This window comes from Ailuropoda melanoleuca, chromosome 4, assembly GCF_002007445.2.
Source record: "Ailuropoda melanoleuca isolate Jingjing chromosome 4, ASM200744v2, whole genome shotgun sequence".
NCBI classification, from domain to species: Eukaryota; Metazoa; Chordata; class Mammalia; order Carnivora; family Ursidae; genus Ailuropoda; species Ailuropoda melanoleuca.
This window is the reverse complement of record NC_048221.1, coordinates 2,976,402-2,999,031: the sequence shown is the minus strand read 5'-3', so window position 1 is coordinate 2,999,031 and position 22,630 is coordinate 2,976,402. Positions and strand designations below refer to the sequence as shown.

Genomic DNA, 22,630 nt, shown 5'->3' with positions numbered 1-22,630 from the left:
CTCCCAAGTAAATAAATAAAATCTTTTTAAAAAATGAAAGGAGAAGTCCTGATCCCAGCAACAATCTTTTTTTTTTTTTAGTTCAACAATAAAAAACATCACAGGTTCGCAGTTCACAGAGCCCTGTACTGCGGCCTAAGGAAGAAGGACATCCCCATTTCACAGATTGACAAACTGAGGCTCAGAAAGGCAAAGTCACTTGTACAAAGTTGCCCAGCACCTCGGCAGCAGCGAACCCAGGCCAGTTGGGTCCGATCCGTCCTTGAGTGGGGGCAGTGGGGAGCGGACGTCGAGGACCCAGCCCCTCTTCTGGGGGGGGGCCTGGGAAGCCCCACTATTTGCCCATGGGCTTGCAGGCAGCAGCAGGGAGACTCCAGTCACTCCTTTCCCCGTAGTCAGTGAGGTCCTGAGCAGCCACCTGGACGCAGTACCTGGTTTGGGGCTTCACAGCCCTGAGGCTGAAGGATGTGGCTTCAATAGGCCCCACCTGAGAGCAGAAAAGAGGGGCCAGGTCAGTGGGAATGAGGAGGCTGGAGGGGCCGTGGGGCACAGAACCGTATGATGGAGCTTCGGCTCCCCGGCTCCACCCTAACACGCGTGCCTCTGCGGCCCCCTCCGCGTCGTTGGTCCTTCCCGATCCTTGGTCCCCCAAGCCACCCATTTCAGGACACCTTTGTGGAGCACACAGACCCCCCACCCCCAACACCCCACTCCTCCCCCCCTGCCCCAGCCAGAGTCTCTGGGATCGGCCTCCCTCCGGGCCCTGCTGTATTAACCTGGTTTTTAAGTTTTCGGCAGCCTCTGTTCCGCTACCTGCCACATCTTGCGGACCAGGGACACGCCAGCCCTCGGACTCACAGCCCACTTCCTCTGGTTCCCACACAGGCCAGCAGTCCCCCTGCCCTAAAGCCTCCCAGTGCAGCCCAGAGGCGGCCAGAAGTCTTCGAGCTCCCCAAACCCCAGCGAACAACAGTTCACCCCGCCCTGACTTGCCTTCCCACCGAACCCCCCATAGAGGCTGGGCCTCGCTGCTCTCCTAACTCCGGCTTCTGCCTCCCTCCAACTGTCCTGATGTGGCCCATGTGGCCCTGTGTGGCATGGCATGTCCCATTCTCTGGGGGAATGTCATCAGTTCTGGCAGTGGCGCTGACCTCTCCGCGTCTGCACTCAGGCACCCCTATAGACTAAACCCTGGGGACGAGAGGGAGACACCCCCTTCGGCTCTGCCTTTCCCATTGTCCCTCCCACCGTTCCCACTCTCCCTCCTAGATGCCACTCTGTCCTCCTTCTGGGTCCCCCCCATCCTCGGAACAGAACGACAGACCCATGTCCCAGCCCCCCTGCCCCCCCAACCAACTTCCTGGCCCCAGATCTGACTGTCTCCCTCCGGCTCTGCCCGGGTCGTCCCCACGGCCGGATGTGGTGGCTTACAGTTTACATTTAGATTAATTAATGATTGCGTAACTTCGCGAATATACTCAAAGCCACTGCCTTGTGCAGTTTTTATGAGTTTCATGGCATGTGAATTCTGTCTCAATCTAAGAATTGCAAAAATGGGGGAGCCTGAGTGGCTCAGTCATTTAAGGGTCTGGCTCTTGGTTTCAGCTCGGGTCACAATCTCAGCGTCATGAGATCGAGCTCTTCAAAGCCAGGGACTCTGTGCTCAGCTGGGAGTCTGGCTGGAGATTTCTCTCTCCCTCCCCCTCCACCCCTCCCCCAACTCTCTCTCTCAAATAAATAAACAAATCTTTAAAAAAAATCACCCCCATTCTCACCAGTAAAAAAACTGCAAAAAAAAAAAATGGGGACTCAGGGCTGGCTTGGCTGGTAGTGTGCTACTCCTTTTGTATTTTTTAATATTTATTTTAGAGAGAGAGCGTGCAGGAGAGCAGGGGGGAGGAACAGAGGCCGAGGGAGAGAGACTTAAGCAGTCTCTCTGCTGAGCACGGAGCCTGATGTGGGGCTCGATCTCATGACCCTGAGATCATGACCCGAGCCGAAACCAAGAGTCGAATTCTTAACCGACAGTGCCGTGCAGGTGCTGGGAGCACAGCACTCTTGATCTCGGGGTTGTGACTTTGAGTCCCATGCTGCACGTAGAGAATACTTAAAAATAAAATCTTAAAAAAAAATAAAATAAAATAAACAAAAAATTATATATGTAAATAAAAATAAACTGCAAAAATATTCAAGAGAAAACGAACGCACGCTAAATAAAACGTGAAAGCCAGTTCCTTGGCTCCCCGCCACATTGCAGTTGCTCAGTGGTTCATGGCAGTTTTAGTCGGCGCCCATGTAGGACATTCCCATCGTCCCAGAAAGTCCCCTGGGACAGGGATGCAGAGCGTCCACCCGCAAGCCGCTCCTGGGTCTGGTCTGCCAGGCTGCCGCACAGCTGCCCCCAGGTGCTCAGCAGTACCCTTGCCTTATTTATCTTTTCCTTTGTAAAAATTTTAAGCAACGTATCTGTTTCCAATCAAGGTGAAATTCACATGACATAAAATTAACCAATTAAAGAGGACAATCCCGTGGCCTGGAGTGTAGTCCCGATGTTGTGCAACCATCACCTCCTTCTGGTTCCAGGACATTCCATCAGCCCAAAAAGAAGCCATGCCCCATCTGCCGTCTCTCTCCACTCCCTCCCCAGCCCTTGGCAGCCAGAACCCCCTTCCTGTCTGGGGATGTGCCTGTTCTGGATGTTTCCCATAAATGGAATTACGAACACATGATGTGGCCTCCCTGAGCGTCGTGGGCTCAGGGTCTGTCCCTGGGGCAGAGTGAGCCACCGCCTCGCCCCTGTTCCTGCTGTGTGAGGTGCCCGTGCATGGGTGGATACATGTGCTTTTCTATTCATCTGTCGACAGACATTTGGACGGTTTCTGCCTTTCGGCTGCTGCGAATGGCGCTGCTGTGAACACAGGTGCCCAAGGATTTGTTCGAGCTCCCATCTGCTGTCTTTTTGGGTGGATAGCCAGGAGTCCCATCTCTGGGCTGCGTTTGAGGCCCCGGAGCACATCTGCACATGCTATCCCCTCTCCCTGGGACCCCACCCCCACCCCCCTTCCCCTCCTCACCTGGCGGAAGCGGGAGGATCCGTGATGCTTGTACCGGACCCAGTACTTGAGGGAGAAGATCTCTGGGAAGGGCCAGGACCGGGGGGGTTCCCACTGCACCCACAGCCGCTGCCCAGGGAGGAGGCTCAGGCAGACGCCTTCTGGAGGGTCTGGTTTGACTGATGGACAAGCAGGAGGCAGGGTCAGGGGCTGGCAGGCTCACGCCTTCATCCAATCAACCCACATGTATTTATTGAGTGTCTACTGAGCGTCCAGCAGCATCCTGGACACTGGGGACACAGCAGTGACCAACACAGACCCAACCCTGTCCTCTTGGAGCTCAGCCCATCAGGGCAAAAGGCAAGAAACAAGAGGCAAATCTATGGTCATCAAGAGTAGGGAAGAAAGATCGAGAGTGCAGGGAGAAGAGTGGGTTGCGATGGGTTTTGAGACGTAGCTTACACACTACAAAACTCGCCTTGTTAAAGCATACGGTTCAGTGGCTGTAGGACCTTCAGACTTGTGCAACCCTCACCTCTAACTCTAGAACATTCCATCACCCCAAAAAGAAGCCCCATCCCCATCAGCAGTCACTCCCCAGCCCCAGCCCCTAACAACCACTAATGCACTTCCCGCCCGTGCAGGACCCTGTTCTGGACATGTCACGGACGTGGTCTCACATGCATGGGGCCTTCTGTGTCTCGTTCCCTCCCTGAGCGTCATGGGCTCAGGGTCTGACCAAGGGCAGCGCATGTGGGCACCTCGCTCCCGTTCACGATTGAGTGATGTTTCATAATGTGGATGGAGCCTGTTTTGTGTATCCGTTCACCTGCTGATAGACCCTGGTGTTGTTTCTGCTTTTTGTCTATTATCGATAATGTTGCCGAGAACATTGGCATACGCGCTTCTGAGTACATATGATCTCATCCCTCTTGGGTGTACACCTAGAACTGGAATTGCTGGCTTACATGATAATGTATGTTTAACTCTTTGAGGGACTACTAGACTTTCTTAATAACCACCGGCAACACATGAGGGTTTGCAGTCTTTAATAATGTGCTCAGAGGAGGGCTCACTGAGGAGATGACATCTGAATAGATATGAAGGAGCCGAGGGAGTGAACTGTGTGGCGGTCTGGGGGAAGAGGATTCCAGGCAGAAGGCACAGCCCGTGCAAAGGTCCTGGGGCAGGACCTGCCTCGTGTGTTGGAGGAACAGAGGAGGCGTGTGTGGTGGAAGGAGAGTGAGTGAGGAGGACAGAGGGAGGAGGAGAGGGCAAGGAGGGGATGGGCAGGTCGTGCAGGCTTTGGGGGCCTCTGGGAGGACTTGGGCTTTTACCCCAGACCGGTGGGAGCTCTGGGGCACAACAGAGGAGGGTGGGACCTGACTTTGGTGCTCGTGGGTGCCCTCTGGTGGCCACTGTGGGGAGGGCAGATAGTGGGGGTGAGGGCAGGACTGGGGATCAGGATGGAGGGGACTGAAGTGAGGATGGAAGCTGGGCCGGGTGGGGGCTCATTGTGGGGAGAAGTGGGCGGCTTCCTGAAGAAATGCAAAGGTGGGGCCTACAGGACCCATGACGGATGGACAGGATGGATGACAGGAGGTGGGTAGTGAGAGCGGGGAGGGGCAGGGGCAAGCCGGTGGCCCTCCACACCCCCCAGTCCCCCAGTGTGCCCCGCACTCACTGATATGCTCCGGAACAAAGGGCACGAAGCTGCTGCTGATGCCCCAGGGCTGGACCGCTGTGACGTTGAGTATATAAGGCACCATGGAGAACATCTGGACGTCTGGGATGGTGCAGCTGGTGGCCTCAGGGGTCAGCTGGAGGCAGGGCCGGCTCTCCCCGTGGGCAGCCACGCCGAGCCTGGATACACAGGGGCAGCGTGAGGGCCTCAGCGCTTCCCGCGGGCCCACCTGTGCCCCGGACCCCACGTGGATGGCATTCGGGGACCCAGGCTGGGATCCTGCTGTTGGCTGTGTGACCCCGAGGGAGCCGTTCACCCCAACATCACAGAGCCTGTGCAGACCCAGGGTCGGGGAACGCCCCACAGGGAGATGCTAGGGTCCATATTCTACACGTTTCTGGAATGTCAACATTCCAGCCTTAGAATTCCAACATTCCGAGGTTTATGGACTCACAGATCCTGAAATGATAAGATTCTGATCGTCCTGAGTTCTGAGACCCTGAGATCGCAGGCTCTAGAGACAAGCTCAGCGCTGCGCATACAGCCTTCCAGAACATTCCACGTGCTCCGACTGCACTGTCAGATGCAGGAGTCACTGGCCGGGAGTGGCTGTCCGCAGTTCAAAATGTGGCTGGTGCCTTCAAGGGTGGCTTTTCAACTTATTTTTTATCAACGCTCAATGTCAAGTTCCTGGTGGTCAGAAAACTTGACAAAATTGTTCAGGACGACCCAGGTGGGTGACTCCACTTTCCTACCCACAGATTTTATAAAGTCTAATCAGAGGCCAAGAATTCCCAGTGAACATTTAGCACGTGAGTTGAAAAGTGCTCTACGTGTAAAACGCGCGTGGTATTTCGGGCTTAGCATAAAGAGAATGTAAAATATCTCATTAACTTTTAACATATTGATTACATGTTGACATGATCCTGCTTTAATCCCACTAAATAATATTAACTCCTATTATGAATTTAAATACATAAATTGCACATAAGCATGTTAAGTTACACTTGATCCTATTAAAAAAGTATTTGGAATACTTAGGTGGTACTGAAGCAAAACATTGAAAGTCACGTCATTTCTCTTTCCTTTTTAAATGTGGCTTCTAGAAGGGTTTGAACTCTGCATGTGACTTGCAGGCTGTATTTTAGGAAGTATATCTCTACTGGCCTGTGCTGCTCTGGAATCCCGAGAGTTTCTGGTGCTCGCTAGGCCTCCAGCTGTCCCGGCCCCAGCTGACACCCCAGGACGCCCTCCCGGGTGCTCTGACCTGTACGTGGCAATGAAGGACGTGGGTCTGGCGGAGTGCGGAGCGGTCGGCTGGGTCCAGAAGCAATCCACGGCAATTGGGTACCTAGAGGCCCGGCACAGCACCTTGGGCTGGGCGGGGGCTGCTGGGGCCCCGGAGGGAGAGGGAGCCGTGTGAGCTTCCAACCTGCCCCAGGATTGTCCGAGCCCTACGCGTGCCCGGCTCCCTGCAAGCCTTCGGCGCCGGGCACGCAGTAGGTGCCTAATAAAGGTTTGTGCATCGAATACATATGTAAATGAAAGGCAGCAGCCTCATCTCTCGCCTCCACTACAACTTGCAAAGGCAGGGAGTATTAGCCTATTTTCCAGATAGGGAAACTGAGGCTTAAGGAGCCACACGGGGGACCCGGGTGGGGGGAGCCCCGGTGGGAGGGAGCTGTCTCACTGTAGCCCCTCTTCCTAGCAGCTTTGTTTAGAAGCACATGGAATGAATGCATATAATCAAATGTCTCCTTCTCTCCCTCCCTCTCTCCTTCCCTCTCCCTCTGTCCCTGCTGTGGCTGACACTTTCTGGTGTCACTTTGCCGTGGGACTGGTCCTCTGTGTCTCAGTTTCCCCATCTGTGCAATGGGATGTTAACCCCCTCCCACCTGTGTGTTATCCAGGAGGTGTGTGAGCTCCCACCCCAGCCCAGAATATTCCACGGTAGACAGTCCAACTCCAGTCCCCAGGCAGCATCCCTCTGTGCTGGCCCCCAGGCCCCGGCGGGTCCCCCGTACCTTCTCTCCCGCCACAGGGTGAGCAGCCCGTCCAGAGCGTGAGCGCCAGGAGAAGTCTTGAGGCCATGAGTCCCCGGGCTCTGCTGTCAGGAGCTGGGGCAGGGAGCACCTCGGGGAGGCAGGGGACCCGGGTCCCACTCGAGGGGGAAGCGCAGCCCCCGGTCAAAACCCCCACTTCCCCTTCCCCGGGTCTGACTCCCTGGCCGGTGTGTGGAGCCAGCAGAGAGCTGAGCGGGGGCAGCGGAGGAGCCCTGGTCCCTTCACCTGTTGCGGCTGGGCGTGGGGTTCTGGAGGCCCAGGGACGGGGGGTGGGGGGCGGGAGAGGAGGAGGCCTCGAAAGAGAGAAGTGGAGCCCCCGTGGCCTTTCCCACAACAGCCCAACTGCAAGTCCTTCCTTCCGGCTGCAGAGAGGACAAGGACGGGGAAACCCCAGGAGGGGGAAGAGGACAGGGAGAAGGATGAGAAAGGCCAGTGCGGGGAGAGACACAGAGACACACAGCAAGGGGGACAGAGACTGAGATGGGAGCCCACGAGCCAGAGGCAGAAACAGAAGAGAGACACGGAGACGGAGAGACACAGGGTGAAGAGAGAGCCAGGCACGACAGAGAAAATGCCCCTTCACTCACCGACCAACCGCAGCAGTGGGGACCCACCCTGGCCAGGGCTCCACACTCCAGGTCACGGAGCCATAGACACACACGGCCCTGGGGAGGCAGCCCCACCTGCGGGACCTTCTTGGAGCCATAGGGACACCAAGGGACAGGCTGAGCCCCTACAGATGCATGCCGGCCCTGGACACTCAAGGAAACCCCGGGGACAGGCCACATTCCCACCTCCCCCGCCTGAGCTGGAAAGAGCTAAGAAGCCCCAGGGGATTTCAGGGGACTTGCCAAAGGGCAGGGAGGCTGGGGGTGGGAGCCTCCCGGCAGGGCTGGATTTCGGATGAGGAAAGTGACTCAGGGCGCGCAGACTTGGATGCTGTCTTCACCTGACATTCATCGTGCACTTCTGACTTTTTACAACAGCGCGTGAACGAAGGATTCATTCCGGGGCCTGAGTCCTCGGTGCAGGAGGCGAGTGCCTCTCCTGTGAGTCCTGCTCTGGGCCACCCCTCTCCTCCCCACTGCGGGGGGCTGGGGGCAGCAATCAGGCCACACACATCCGTCCTCTGCTCCGAGAGCTTTTATTCCAGGGGTCCAGGGTGCTGCCTGGCTACAGGGCCGACAGGACGGGACATGGGGGGGGCGGAGGGGCTCACAGATTCTCCGGTGGGGGCGGGGGCCACAGTCATGGCTGGGGAGGACATCGGCCAGTGCATGCGGGGACCAGTGGGGCTGGGGGGGCGCACAGCTGGGTACAGTGGGGAAGGCCCAGGCTGGTGGTCGGAAAGTCGGCGCGAGCCTGGTGGGCAGGGCCCCGTGGCGCTCAGCGGCCCCGGGTTTGCAGTCTCTGCATCTGGAGGATCTGGCTCAGAATCCGCTGCACGTCTTCATCCATCTGACCCTGCGACGGGGCGGCAGAGGGACAGCAAGCCTGGTGCTCCCGGCCCGCCCCCGAAGGCCACGAGCCTCTCCCCCGGTACAGGCGGCGGCCAGGCGGGACTCACCTGAATGGCATACAGGAGGTGTCTCCTGTACAAGGCCACCACCGCACTGTGGTCCCTGGCAGCCTGCTGTGGGTGGGGGGGAGGGGCACTTAGCAAAGCAGGTCCCCCCCAACACGCCCCAGAGCCCCCTTTACACCCAGAGCCCCTGCCCGGTGTGACAGCTGCTAAAACACTGAACTGCTTTCCTTCCCTGCCCCGTGTCCTCACCTTCAGCTGCTCCTGCAAGGCCTTGACCTGACCTCGGAGGGCCTCCACCTCGGGGGAGCCTGGGGCCACTGGCTGGTCCTTCAGGGCCTCCTTAAGACTGAAAACTTCCTTGGAGAGCTCTGTGATCTGGGGGGGGGGAGAGGGGGGACCTCCAGTCACCCTGAGCCTGGGGCCGGGGCGCTGGACCTCTCCAGTGCCTTGGGAAGAGGCTGGTGAGGGAAGGTCACATCCTAGAGGCCAGCGAGCTCCGGCCCGCGGGAGTCTGGCCCGTGGGCTATAAGAACGGTTTTCATACTTGTAAATGGTTGGGGGAGAAATGTTGAAAGTAAAATGGTATTTCATGACATAGGAAAATCAAATCAAAATCACGTTTCTGAGCTCGTACATAAAATTTCATTGGTGCGTTGCCAGGCCCATTCACGACACGTCAGAGCCGAAAACATGGACTCTGACTCTTTCCAGAAGTTTGCCGATCCTGTCACAGCCCCTCTTGTGGATTCTGGAAAGGGGAGGCTGACAAAACGGGCGGCCCAAAGCTGCCTGGCCTGGTGGGGCTGGATCAGGCAGCCCTGGGTTTGGGTCCCTCCCTACCCCTTTCTTGCAGGAGATCTTGGGAAGACGACTTAACCCCTCTGAGCCTCAGTTTCCTTATCTGTAAAGGAAGGAGAGTCACGGTTCTCACTTTGGCAGGTTACTGCGATTCTGAATAGAGGTTAAATCTAAACTGTGCCTGGTAAACAGCAGGTGCTCAATAAATGCTGAGCTTTATTATTATACGACAGATCAGAGGTTCTCAACCAGGGCCATCCTGCCCCCAGGCAACCCCAAGCCATGTCTGGGGACATCTGTGGTTGTCACGACTGGGGGTGCTCCTGGCATCGAGTGGGTGGGGCTCGGGGATGCTGCTCAGGACACCCCACCACAGAGAATGACCTGACCCGAGCGTGACTAGTGCCGAGCGGGAGAAATCCTGCAACAAATAAACTGTAATCTCGACCACAATTTAATTTTCATTTTGCAGAGGCAGTGATGGGCTCAGAGAGGTCAACTGACTTGTTCAAGGTCACACAGTGAGCTAGGGCTGGGTGACTCCATGGTAATGCACCTGGGGCTCTGGGAGTCACGTGCACTGTCCAATGAGTGAGTGACCTGATGTGTCACTCTGACGTGTCACTCTTTGCCTCTCAGAGCCTCAGCTTGCTCATGTAGAAAACAGGAATAAGAATACGTTCTGGCTTTCGGGCTTAGACGGAAATTAAAAGTGATAGTGTGTGAAAAGCACCCGAGTCAATAGCCATGGGCTGCTGTCAACCATCATCGTTACTGAAGACCAGAACTGGGGAACCTGGGTCCAAAAGCTGGCTGAACTGCTGTGTGGCTGTGCAACCTCAGCAAGTGGCATCCCCTCTCTGTGCCTTGTTTCTTCAAATGGGGACAATAAAAGCACCAATCTTACAGGAACTTGATGTGAGCATTAAATGTGTTAGTCCCCGTCAAACACATAGCTTGGGGCCTTGCATGCAGTAAGTGCTCAATAAACGTTACTATGTTTATGATTCATAGTTAGAACAGTAGCCCACATGTCTGAGCTGTCCCCTTCCTTCTCTGTGCCTCAGTCTCCCATCTAGAAAATGGGCAGATCTCCCAAGATTCATTCATCTGGGACATTCTTGGATTTCCCCTAACCTCTGTTCGGCGGGAACCACCCAAGTGAGCACAGGGAAAGGGGACGCACCTTCTTGTCCTTCTCCTTGGCCATATCCAGGGCCTCCTGGGCGCGGCTCTGGGCTTGGCGTGCCCGCTCGGCCTCGGTGCGTAGCCCCCGCAGCTGCTGCTCTGCCGTGGCCAGCTGGGCCTCGGCCGCGTGCCTCTCACTCTTCATGAACAACGCCTCCCTCTGGACCTGCAGCCCAAGCCCATGTGCGACCCTGAGGACGTGAGGACCCCAGAGTCTCCCGACCCTTCTATTCTGCCCCGAGGACATTCACACCCATTTTGATATTGAGGAGTTTGACTCAGGGAGTTCTGGGTTCTTCCCGGACACCATGAACATTCTGATCCAGTCTGACACTTCTGACATGCTAGCTGTGTGGCCTCAGACAACTGACGTAACCTCTCTGTGTCTGTTTCCTCGTATGTGAAATCAGGGTAATAACAGCCCCCACTTCACAGAGGAATTGTGAGGAGGAAATGGACGAATACAGGGTGTGTGCTTGAAACGGCGGCGCCTGGCACCCAGGAAGTGTGACGTTCCTTTCTCTGTTGGTGTTGTAAAGGTTTATCAGTTTCTTACAAAAGGAAAGAAAACCAGAAGAATTTGCATGAAAAGCAAATCAGTGTCCAGAAGTCAATGACTCCATTTTCACAAAAATATCAAGATCAGAGCACTGTCAGCTTTGCAAACATTGACCCTGGGGTGGGGGTTCGGGGGTGGGGGGATATGGGCCTTTGTAGAAATAATAGAAATAATAGCTCCTGGGAAACGTGGAGGATAAGTAGATGTTCCACTCAGTACAGACTGGCTATGCCTTAACAACCAAAAAAGAAAATGAATATATAAAAAAACCAGGGGCGCCTGGGTGGCACAGCGGTTAAGCGTCTGCCTTCGGCTCAGGGCGTGATCCCAGCGTTATGGGATCGAGCCCCACATCAGGCTCTTCCGCTATGAGCCTGCTTCTTCCTCTCCCACTCCCCCTGCTTGTGTTCCCTCTCTCGCTGGCTGTCTCTATCTATGTCGAATAAATAAATAAAATCTTTAAAAAAAAAAAAAAAACCAACAATTCAGCATCAAAATCTATTGGGTTCAAAATATTAGATTAAACATCTCTGGGCATAATGTCCTCCTACGTTTGGGCTAAAGCATCAAAAATGATCCAAAGGCAAAATGACAAGCTCTAAACAGCCAGCTGGAAGAACCATAGGGAGATTTCAGGCCAGTGGAGAAAACGGTCATCACAGTAAAAAACATCAGGGCAAAAAGCCCAGTTCACTGCCTACAAAGCCACAAGTGCACGCTGATCCCTACCTCACACCATACACACAATTAGAGCTGAAGCATGAGCATGGCCATGGAACCAAAGCAATAACAGTCTGAGGGAAAGTGTGACCCTGGGGTGCACAGAAGACTCACAGACAAACCACAAAAAGTGCCAACCGTTAGAAAAATGATGGGGTTGGGGTACCTGGGTGGCTCAGTCAGTTAAGCGTCTGCCTTTGGCTCAGGTCATAATCCTGGGGTCCTGAGATCAACCCCCATGTCGGGCTCCCTGTTCAGTGGGGAGCCTGCTTCTCCCTCTGTCCCTCTCCTGCTTGTGCTTTCTCTTCCCCTCTCTCTCAAATAAATAAATAAAATCTTAAAAAAAAAAAAAAAGAAAGAAAAATGATGGGGTCAAAATGGCCAAAGGTTTTTAAGAAAGATAACACAAGTTGAGATATCTGAGAGATCAGAACGGCTTCAGGGTCAGCCATCCACCCAGAAACGCTAACAGGGTCAGGTGTCTACAGGGCTGGAACCAATGGGCTGGACACACCCCATGGCTGCGGCTCAGACCGCCAAGTGGCTCCTGGCTGTGCTGGGTGCAGGCCTGGCCACGCTCACCTGGAAGACCTCGGCGCTGGTCTTCTCGTGCCGTCGTCCCAGCTCCTCCAGCTGCCCCTCCAGCCGGGCCACGTCAGCCTGCAAGGCGCCCACGATGCGCTCGTGCTCCAAGCGGGCCACGCTCCCCACACGCTCCCGCTCCAGCTCAGCTCGCAGCCGGGCGGCCTCCTTGCCCATGGCCACCACCTCCTGCTCCAGGTTGGCCGCCCGGCCCCGCAACTCAAGGGCCTCCTCCTGCAGCCGGTGGTGCTCGGAGGCCGGCACCGTCGACTGACGCAGGGCCTCGGAAGCCTCGCGCAGTTCTGCCAGGCCCCGCCGAGCCTCCTCGCAGGCCGCAGCCAGCTCAGCCACTTGGGCCTCCGCTGCATCCCGTGCTTGGCCCAGCTCGGCAGCCACTGCCCGCTGCTGCCCCCCGGCGGCCGTGGCAGTGGCCAGCTGCTCCCGCAGCACCTCCAGCTCCCGGCTCTGCTCCAGCCGCACCTCCTCCCTCCGGGCCAGCTCTGCCCGCAGGCCCCGGGCCTCCTCCTCGGCCAGCAGCTGGCCAGCCCGGGCTTCGTCCAGCCAGGCTGAGGCTGCCTCCAGCTCCCGGAGGCGGGCGTCCCGGACTCGGAGGTCCTCCCGGGCCTGCTCCAGGGCGGCCCGCAGCTGGACCGCATCACCGCTGCCGCCCCCAGCAGCTCCGCCACCCTCGGCCTCGCGCACCCGCTCCCGAAGCCGGCCAGCCTCCGCCTCTGCGGCCTGGCACTTGCCGTGGGCCGCCTCCAGCTCGGCGGCCGCCTCCCGCTCCCGCTGCCGGAGCGCCTCCTCCAAGCCACGAATCCTGCTCTCCAGCTCTGCTTGCAGCTGTTCGGAGGCCTCGGCAGCACCAGGGTGTAGGACTGGGCCCGGGGGGGCCCTCCGGGCTGTGGCCTCCACATGCATGGGCTCTGTGCCTGCAGGCTCGGCCTCCACGGCACCCTCTCCGTTGGCCTTCATTTCTGGTTCCTCTGCTTTCGGCTTTGTGGCCTCTGCTCCTGTGGCCTTTGTTTCTGGATTTCCTCCCTCTTCCAGAGCCTCAGTTTCTGTGGTCTTGGCCCCCGTGGATTTTGTTTCAGTGGCTTCGGTGTCCATGGGTTTTGTTTCTGTGGCCTCAGCCCCTGTGGATTTTGTCTCTGTGGCCTCAGCTCCCACAGATGCTGCTTCCACAGTTTCCACTCCTGTAGCCTCCTCGTCTGTGGTCTCAGCTCCGTTCACTTTGGCTCCTGGAGCCGTGGTGCTGTCAAGCTCCATTTCCATTGGCCCGTTCCTGGTGGTCTTGACTCCCGTGCCCCTGCCCTCCCCAGCAGCTGCCTCCTCTTCTCCAAGGGCCCCCCGTGTTTCCTGTCGCTCCAGTGCCTGCAGAGCCTCAGCATGCTGCCTGCGGAGCTGGTCGAACTCAGCCCGAAGAGAGTCATAGAGGGCCAGGGGGATGACCTCGGCTAACCCGTTCATCTCCATCTCGTCCTTCTCGAAGCTCTCTAGGATCTGGGAGATAGTGGGGAGCTAGCAGGAACTTGTGGCCATAGGGGCTCAGGGTGGCCCTGCCACCTTCCCTGCTCACAGACTCAGCCATGTGCCCACCCTGACCCCCAAGGGAACAACCCCTCGGGTCCTCAGATCTGTCCCATCCCACCCTCCTGGGCCTTGGTTTCCCCACCTGGACCTTCTCCATCAGCTCCTGGTTTTGTCTGGTGAGTGCAGCCAGCTGCTCCTGCAGTGAGGCCAAGAGCTCCTGGGCTGAGGGGCTTAGTCGTTTGGAGAGCAGAGCCTCGGCCCCTGGTGGGTGCACAGAGTCAGCCTGGGGGTCCTAGGCAATAGGGGATGGGAACTGGGGGTCTGGAGCAGGGGGTCAGAGCCCCCAAGGCAGGCAGGTAGAATGAATAATGGGTGGGGGCCGACCTCCCTCCCAGCTTCAAACTCTCTCCTTGCCTGTGGGTCAAGGCTCCATTTCGCGGGGGTGGGCCCAGGGACAAGGTGGACAGGGGTGCACAGAGGGAGGACGGGGGTCGTGGCTCACCTGGAAAGTCAGACAGTTCGCCCTCCTCATCCTGCAGAGTGGCCACATCGTAGCTGGTGTTCTCCCGCTCATTCTGGGTGGGGGACAGGGGCCAGCTCGGGTCCTATGCCTGTCCCAGCCCCAGGACCCGCCCCCGAGAATCTAGAGGGGACAGGGGAGTTCATGGGTCTCTGTTGCTCCCCCGGAGCATCAGACTGGCCGTGTCTGGGCCACAGTGTTTACTGCGTGCCATCTGTGTGCCATGGGGCTATGCTGGGCTCCCTGGGAAGGGCAGGGAACAGCCCAGCCACTGCTCAAATGTGTGACCATAGCCCGATGCCTGGGGGTGTATGCGTGGCCTGTGTGTGTGGGACACAGAGAAAGGGATGCAGGGCTGTGGCCTCACAAGGGTGTGTCCGGGATCCTGCACAGGGTCACATGGGGCTGAGGGTGTCTGCATGTGAGTACCGCCAGCTCAGGGTTTGTCGGTCTGTGGTGAGCACGGGGGTGTGGTGTGTGGCCCCCGCCCCTCCTGTGTGAGCGCCTGTGACTGTGTGTGATTTTGCACTTGTGATTTAGTCTGTGGTGTGTGTGACTGTTTCGACTGTGTTTGTGTACGTGGGTGGGTCCGTGTGTGTGAGCACAGGTGCAAGTGGTTGTTTGTGTAATCACATACTGGGGGAAATGCTTGTGCGTGTACACGGGTTTGTCGGTGTGTCGTCTGCGTGGGATGGAGAAGCATCTGTTGTGTAGGCGCCAGTATTTCTGGCGTGCGTGTGGGAGTACGCGTTCACGGATGCCTGCTGCGGCCGCCGATTTCACGTGCAAGACCATGTGTGTGAGCACGGCTCTTCATCTCTGAGTGTCCAGGCTCCGTGTTTGGAGAAGTGTCCCCTTTGTCACGTACGTGTGTGGGTGTGCTGTCTGTGATGGCGTGATTGTAGGTCTGACTGTTGTGTTCATGGGTGAGAGCCCGTAAGTGCACTGGTGTGGTTGTCCGGTAACTGCAGCGGGATTGAGGCCCCGCCCCTTCCCAGGCCCCGCCCCCAGCCCACCTCCAGCAGGGACAGTCGGCTCTGCAGACTCTCCACCTCCCGTCCAAGGCTCTCCTTCTCCTCCTGCTTCTCCACCAGCAGCTGCCGTAGCTCTTGCACCTGGAAGTGGGGGCGGCAGTGGGGAGCTCAGCCAGACTCTGGGAGGAAACATGGGCTGCTGAGGGGCTGGCTCTCTCCGCACCTGCCACCTACCTGTCTCTCCAGGCTGTGGAGGGAGCTGGCCTCTGCCTCTGGCAGCTGATGGGAAGAACGGGAGACAGGGCTTGAATCTGGGTTGGGGGTTGTCCCCCCCACCTCCGTAGTAGCCCCCCTTCCCCACCACGGACGTCATCGGCGGTGCACCTACTGCGTGCCCAGCACCCTGCTCTGCCCCCTGACTCATTACTAAGGTTTTCTGAGTGTCAGACCCTGTTTTGGGCCAGTCATTCACTTGCCCACTCAAATACTCATTCTTCCGGTAAACATCAGGTGTCTCCTGTGAGCCCGTTATGGTCAGCCACGCCTGTCCTCGTGGGCTTACAGTCAAATGGGTGAACATGAATAAAATACAGGGCATGTCCAACAACACTAAGTGCTTCAAATAAAAATAAAGGGAACTGGGAAGTGAGGGAGAGCTGTCACAATTTTAAATAGGGTAGGCAGGGGAGGTGTCTTTGGCAAGCGGTTTCTGAGCAAAGACCTAAAGGAAAAGAGGGAGGGAGCCACAGGAGCATCTGGGGAAGACTGCTCCAAGCAGAAGGCACAGCACATGCAAAGGCCCTGGGACAGGACCAGGCCTGGAACACTGGGGGAACAGCAAGGAGGCCCATGTGGCTGGAACAGAGTGAACGAGGGTGGAGACAGGGAGGCAGGAGCTAGGAGAGATAAGGGGAGTCTTCTCCGCAAAACTGCACCCCACCCCAGGCTTAGTCCCGGGCCTGTGTCTCTGTGGCCCCTCACCTCCTGCTTCCTCCGTTCCTGGTGCTGCTCCAGGCCCCGGATCTTCTGCAGCAGGCGGCCCCTCTCCTGTCGCAGCCGCACGATCTCCTCATAGGCATCTTGATCGTCCTGTTCCCCCCGCCCGGGGGACCCACCGCCCTCATGTGAGGTCCAGGGGCTGTCTCCTCCCATACCTGAGCCCGAGCTTCCCCCCTCCTGCCTGCCCCTCTTCCTCCTCCCATGGCCGGGGCATCTCTCACCGGCACGGGGATGCTGGCAGGGGGCTGACGTGCTTTCCGCTTCTTGGTAGCCCCTCGCTTTTCATGGCTGGACACAGAGTTCTGGGGGGAGGGGGGAGGGGCACATGGGGAACATGCCAGCCTCCTACCCAAATATGCCAGCCCAGCCCCACTATCTGTCATCAGCCCCAACTCAGCCTTCACTTCCTGTGTGACCCTGAGCAAGTCCCTGCCTCTCCCTGGTCCCCGCTAGTCCCTGCATAAAAGGGCCCATACTTCCTCAGAGTTCCAGATCTCATGCTTGACTCTCTGCCCCTCTTTGTGCCGCCTTCGTACGTGGTACTAGACCAGATTGTCTACAAGTTTCCATTCCCTGTGAAGCTGAGATGCTGTAGGGCTGGGAGGGAGAAAGAGGCCAGACCTGCCTGCTTCCCTGACCTACACCAGCCCTCACCAAACTCAGTTCCCTCTACCACCCCACCCCAGCCCCATGAGTTGGCCCCATCCCTGCAGTGTTCTCACCCAGTTCTGAGCGTTATGCTGTGGGTGCAGCTGTCACTTGGTGGCAGCATACCCTGAAGGTGGCATTCATTCCAAACAGGTCTTCCTAGGTCACAACCCTGGGAGAGAAGTCCATCTCCTCCTTCCCTTCCCATAACGTTTGGGGCAAGGGTGGGAAGGTAGTGTGTGCAGGGGGAGAGGACTCATTCACTGCTTAGAGATCCATACCTGAGATGATGCCTCGCCTGAGTCATCCTCTAGGAGGGCGGGGAAGAGAGGGAAGCAGGGTCAGGCACTCTGTTTTAGGGACTCCATTCCCAGCCCTAGGAAGGGCACTAGTGAGGGGACTGATGGCTGGGGTGGGCTCCCAATTCCCCGAGAATCAGAACTTTGAGAGTAGGACTCAACGACTCTTGCAGATGCTAATAGGAGGGCCCTTGGAGCTCTCAAAAGGGGGGACAGTGGCACCTCCAGGATGGCCCACGTAGGGGTGCCAACTCTTAGGAAAGGCAAGGATCCAAGGATAAGGATGACCCAGAAAGCAGAGTGGACCCCTAGTGTATTTTAAAAGCTTGGGGGGTTCCTTGAAACTGTTCTGAGTAGCAACAGGGGAAACATGAAACCTCCCGTAAGGCAGCTAATGGGGTACCTTGAAACGACCTAGAGTAGGGAAAGGGGTGACAAGAAACTGCTTAGAAGGAGACGGGGCGGGGGGCTTCCATACCACGGGGTGGTGAGGGGCGCTGGGCTGCCTCCTGCAGGAGGTGCAGAACGAGTTTGTCTCCTGCCAGGGCACCATAGTGAGCTGCGTCCTGGCCCAGTGCGTCGGTGATGCCCGGCTCGGCCCCGCCCTGCAGCAGCACCTCCACTGTTTCGGGGCTGGCCCCCTCACAGGCCAGCATCAGGGCTGTCCTACCATGACAGGGGGCTACTGAGGAAGCGAGGACATTCTCAAACCCCCAAGCCCTCCTCAACACCCAGGCTGGGAGGGCGGGGGAGATCCACCAGACCCCCAGCCACAGAAGTTAAGAGACTTGCCCAAGGTCACACAGAATACAGTGGACTAACTGGGAGGGGAGATACGCACCTGCCCTGCAGGTCCTGGTCATTTGCTGCTGCCCCCTGCTGCAGGAGGAGGCGGCACAAATCTGTGTGACACATCTGAGCTGCTATGATAAGGGGCGTTGTACCTGACTGGTGGAAATTAGGGAAAGGATGAGACAAAAGGTGAGAGGCTGACCTTGGGAGGTAGGCAAGCCTATAGGAGTGCCCCTGAACTTCACTCCAGACCTTTTCCCACTTTTTAAAGGGTGCCTGGGATGCTGCCACTTAGTGATGGTGTACCTCAAATACAGCATCTTTCCCAAAAAGATCCCAGAGGCTCACCCGATCTCGGGGATTCAGATGTGCCTTGAAGGAGCACAGCATTTCTGAGCAGGAGATGCAGCCACCAGCCGCTGGAAAAAGAGGGAAGGTAGGTAGGGCAAAGTTTAGACATTTTCTGGGGGCCTTCTGCCTGGTGTGATTCTTTTTTTTTTTTTTAAGATTTTATTTTATTTATGTGACAGAGAGACAGCCAGCAAGAGAGGGTACACAGCAGGGGAGTGGGAGAGGAAGAAGCAGGCTCCCAGCGGAGGAGCCCGATGTGGGACTCGATCCCAGAACGCCGGAATCAGGCCCTGAGCCGAAGGCAGACGCTTAACGACTGCGCTACCCAGGCGCCCCTGCCTGGTGTGATTCTTATTCCTTCTTTCATGAGAAGCTCTCACCTCCCCTAGGAGGGCAAAGGCAAAGGTATGACTCCTATTTTACAGATGAGGAAATAGGTCCAGCCAGGTCCACGGTCAGTCAGCAGGGTCAGAGACAGAGCTGTGGACAGGGTCTGCTAACCCGCTGTCCCAAGCTCTTTCCACATTCCATCATGGCTCCCTCTTAAGGTGGAACTTTTGACTAATTTTTATGTATTTCCACTCTGACTTAACTAGCGTTGTGTACCTACCATGTACCAAACCTCATACAGACAGCGTTAATGTTAATGATCACAAGGTCAGCTGAGACTGGGCAGGCTTCCTGGGGTTGGATCTGAGTTTTCAAGGTGAAAGGGCGAGGGCAGAGGTTTCCTAGTAGGCAAGAGCCGTGAAGTGGGGGAGAGCTTGGTGAGGTCAGGGAAGTGGGAGGCAGTGTGTTATGTCCAGAGCCGCAAGGAAAGAAGGAAGGGTTTCATGCTAGGGAGGCACTGGAGAAGTCAGCAAGCCCCGTAGGATGACCTGCTGTGTGCCTGAGGGGCTATGGCGTTTTGTTTTCTGCTGTAACCCCCATGCTTAGAACGGAGCCTGACACACATAGCAGGAACTTGATAAATATTTATTCAATGAAAAAACCTAGCGAGCTTCCAGTGTGACCAAAGGCATCGCCGCCACTAGGTGGCAGCATACTCCAACTGCAGGGAAGTTTTACCCTCCAAAGCAAACACAAACGCATTTCGTGTTCCCAAAAGGCCAGACGTTTCTTGAGTCATTAGTGAAAGTCATGCCCTAATCTCACGGGCATGGTGGACAGATGTTGGGCTGGGATCTGGTTCCGGCAGGTGGGTCCCTTCCCCTCCCTCATGAGGGAGTTGGACTTAATGAATTTGAAGGATGCTTGGACCTTTGGCCTTCCAGAGATCCCCTAGGATTTGGTCAAAGGAAATTGCACTCTGGTCACCCCCCCCCCCGTCCCCAACACGGCCACCATGGTTGTCACCCAAGCCTGGCAGACATCAGGCTGTGCTTTGGGGTCAGACAGCCTGGGTCTTCCCTACTTTCTTGTGGGCGAGCCTCAATCACTTTGCCTGTCCAATGGGGTGACTGTCCGTGGCTCAGAGGGTTGCTGAGTATTAATGCTGAGCCCCAGCGCCTGCACACAGCGGGTACTCCGTGAGGAAGGAGGAAGGAGGCAGAACGTCCATGGTAGGTCCCCAGGGCCCCGGGTACAAGAATCCCCAGCCTAGCACCCTCTGGGGCACGGTGAGCACAGGGCGACACTGGGCTGCACCCACCTGCATGATGCAGGGCCGTCCACCCACTGCTGTCCACGACATCCACCACGCAGGACGCCTGGGGGGGAGGGGGGTGGGTCACTGGTGGTTCTCTAGGAACTGCCCCTTCTTGGGCTGTGCTGGAGTTCAGGCTCCTAGCCTTACACTTCTTCCCTCCCCCATCTCCTCACGGCCCCCAAGTGACTTGGCTTTTATGAAAACTAGTGAGAAAGGAAATCGCTGGGATCTCGGGAGAAGCTGGGGGTTTGGGGGCTCGTGGGAGCTCTGAGAGTGGCTATGGCTAAGAATGACCTAGGGTTTGGGGGAGAAGCTGGGGCTCAGGAGATATCTGGTACTGGGAGTATATCTTGGGTGTGGGAAGTATCTGGACACTCGGGGAGTATCTGGTTGTCCAGGGAGTAACTGGGGCTCAGGAGTGAAAGAGGCTAAGGCATATCTAGGATTCAGAGAGTATCTGGGGGCTTGGGGGATTTCTAGAACTCAGGGAGGGGGGTAGGGGCCAGAGGAAGGAAGCATCTAGGGTCGAGGGAGTAGCCAATACAAGAAAGTAAATGACCTGCAGCAGTTGCTTCAAGCACTGTGGGTGCCCGTACTTGGCGGCCAGGTGGAGGGCACTGTAACCTGCAAGGCAGGGAGAGTCGGCTTGGGCTCCACATATTTGAGGAGCTTCGGCCACTCCCCAAACCTGTGTCAACTATTTCTGATGAGCTTCCCCGCGTCCAGTAAGTCCCCAGATCCCGGGTACTTCTCCAAACCATGCTACTCCTGTGACCAGGGACTCTCCACGCTCCAGCTGGCCTGCCTCCCAGCCTACACTCCACTCCCACGCGCTCCTCAAGCCCTCCTGCCCTGGCGACTCCCCACGTTCGCAGCCACACTATGTGCTCAACGGCACTGCCCCTCGGAGTCCAGCTGTCCTGTATGTTCCTGCCAGTCCGTAAACCCTTGCTATTCCATGCACTGTCTCCCCTCTTTCATACTCTACAAATCCCTGGCTGCCTCACACATTGCGGCTGCCCTGCCCGCTATGGTACCCCAAAGCTTCAGACACGGCTGTGCCCCACGCCAACTTACCTCCTGAGCTCCAACTAGTCCCTTTGGCCATGCATTCTATCTCGGACATTCCCTCAGGGCCCTAATGAAGTCCTACACCCAGATTCTCCTTTTGTCCCAGCTACTCCCAGAGCTCCAGCTACTCCACATACCTGAGATACTCCCCCCTAACCCCTACTTGCTAGTCTCCTGTCCGCAGATACTTCTCAAGCTCTGGTACTCCTCTGTTCTTCTGACTTAACCACTACCTGAGTCCTGGCCACTCCCGGACCACAAGCTGTCGACTGACCCTGATTGGTGCCACGTAGAGTCTTTTTCCACGGGCAGGGCAGCCTGACACGTCCCTGTGCCTCCCTGGGAGCACTGAAAGGCACTCCCCCCTTTTCAGCAGGTCACGGAAGCCATGGAGCAGGGCCCGACTGGACTGTCAGGCTGGGCACCTGGTCTGAGCTCCTCATCAACCCCGCCCCGGGGCCCGGCAGGCAGTACCTGCCCCATCCGAGCTCATGACGTTGGCGCCGTGAGCCAGCATCACCTCCAGGCAGCTGGCCGCACCCCTCATGGCAGCGAGGTGGAATCTGGAGGTCAGAGATGGGGCATCAGCAGCAGGATGGCCGCCCCTCATCCCTCACACCCCCCAGGGCGTGGGCACTCACGCAGACTTGCCCTCAGGGTCCAGCTTCGTGGGCACCAGCCCCTTGCGGGTGATGAGGGCAGCCACCCGCGCCGCGTCCTTGCTCTCCACGGCCTGCAGCAGCCGCTCGTCACTTTTGCCCCACTCCTGGCTCTGCGGGACACACCCAGAGGGTCGTGGGGCCAGGCGATCACTGCCCCCTCCCCGTGCCCCCTGGCCGGGGCTCCAGGCTTCACCACCTGCTCCTGGGCACTTGCCTGGCGCCTGCCTCTGGCTGCCGGCTTCGGGATGGGGCAGGGGCCGCAGGGCGGGCAGGAGCCAAGGTCAGTGGGGCTGAGTCGCAGCTGCAGGGGGAGGTAGTCCTGGGCGGGGGTCTGAGACAGCATCCCCCCAGCCTGCATCCCCCAGCACTGCCCCCAGGTCCACCCTACACCCACTACCAGCATCGTGCTATTAAATTTCCCCCAGATCAGCCCCCAGCCTGTCCTTCCCAACATCACCCGCACCTCCAAAATCTTCCCATAGGAGCCCCTAAAAAGATCCCTTTAAATGTCCTTCAGAACTGTCCTCTGTCATCCATCCTTCTTAAACTGACCCCGAAGTGCCACAATTGTCCCCTAAACGTTCCAAGACCTGTTCCCCAAAAATCCCTACTTAGCATGAAATGCATTCCGAACTGTCTTCCCCAAATTCCTGAAGTTTCTCCAACATTGTCCCCCCAAATGACCCCAACATCTGTCCTAAAAATGTCCTTCCAAAAAAACCCCTTGAATGTTCTCTGAAATTGTTCTCCGAATGTCAATAGATTTTCCCCAAAATGATCCCTCGAAATATAGTCCAAATTGTCCCCTCAAACAAACCCACCCAAAACTGTTCCCCAAAACTGTCCCTCCATATGCCCTGTAAATTTTCCAGTGTCCCCATCTGTGTTCAAAACTGCCTCCCAGAACGTCCCCGAGTTTCCCCAAATGTCCCGCCCATCCCCCAACCTCTGCCCCCACCCC

At 57.2% G+C, this 22,630-nt stretch overlaps 2 protein-coding genes across 3 annotated transcripts; both read right to left on the bottom strand.

Annotated features, from left to right (window-relative positions):
• Positions 1 to 66: 66 nt before the first annotated feature.
• EBI3 (Epstein-Barr virus induced 3) lies at positions 67 to 6,892 on the bottom strand. 2 transcript variants are annotated; one of them, XM_002928470.4, is made up of 5 exons: positions 6,762 to 6,892; positions 6,005 to 6,128; positions 4,738 to 4,916; positions 3,075 to 3,232; positions 67 to 487 (listed from the first exon to the last, which is right to left on the bottom strand). In XM_002928470.4, the coding sequence occupies exons 1-5, from the start codon at positions 6,826 to 6,828 to the stop codon at positions 335 to 337; spliced, it is 681 nt and encodes a 226-aa protein (XP_002928516.1). In that variant the 5' UTR covers positions 6,829 to 6,892; the 3' UTR covers positions 67 to 334. The 2 variants fall into 2 exon arrangements, with proteins under 2 accessions (XP_002928516.1, XP_034513426.1); XM_034657535.1 differs by having other exon boundaries at positions 6,005 to 6,125; positions 6,762 to 6,887.
• A 489-nt stretch (positions 6,893 to 7,381) lies between these two features.
• Positions 7,382 to 22,609, bottom strand: ANKRD24 (ankyrin repeat domain 24). The gene is made up of 20 exons (XM_019809231.2): positions 21,884 to 22,609; positions 21,649 to 21,779; positions 21,482 to 21,570; positions 20,496 to 20,560; positions 19,940 to 19,997; positions 18,286 to 18,356; positions 17,987 to 18,093; positions 17,624 to 17,811; positions 17,128 to 17,156; positions 16,420 to 16,500; positions 16,181 to 16,288; positions 15,434 to 15,478; positions 15,242 to 15,340; positions 14,208 to 14,280; positions 13,848 to 13,966; positions 12,173 to 13,675; positions 10,310 to 10,477; positions 8,575 to 8,700; positions 8,368 to 8,433; positions 7,382 to 8,264 (listed from the first exon to the last, which is right to left on the bottom strand). The coding sequence occupies exons 1-20, from the start codon at positions 22,121 to 22,123 to the stop codon at positions 8,187 to 8,189; spliced, it is 3,444 nt and encodes a 1,147-aa protein (XP_019664790.2). The 5' UTR covers positions 22,124 to 22,609; the 3' UTR covers positions 7,382 to 8,186.
• Between the last annotated feature and the right edge of the window lie 21 nt (positions 22,610 to 22,630).

Excerpts from the sequence above, each read along its gene's own strand:
- EBI3 (XM_002928470.4), bottom strand. The coding sequence starts at position 6,828 with ATGGCCTCAAGACTTCTCCTGGCGCTCACGCTCTGGACGGGCTGCTCA. Across the intron at positions 4,917-6,004 it reads TCCTTCATTGCCACGTACAG|GCTCGGCGTGGCTGCCCACG; the intron begins GTCAGAGCACCC and ends CTGTGTATCCAG. Across the intron at positions 3,233-4,737 it reads CTTTGTTCCGGAGCATATCA|TCAAACCAGACCCTCCAGAA; the intron begins GTGAGTGCGGGG and ends CTTGTCCATCAG.
- ANKRD24 (XM_019809231.2), bottom strand. The coding sequence starts at position 22,123 with ATGTTGGGAAGGACAGGCTGGGGGCTGATCTGGGGGAAATTTAATAGC. Across the intron at positions 18,357-19,939 it reads GACGGCCCTGCATCATGCAG|CGGCTGGTGGCTGCATCTCC; the intron begins GTGGGTGCAGCC and ends CTCTTTTTCCAG. Across the intron at positions 8,265-8,367 it reads ACCTCCTGTATGCCATTCAG|GGTCAGATGGATGAAGACGT; the intron begins GTGAGTCCCGCC and ends GCCCCGTCGCAG.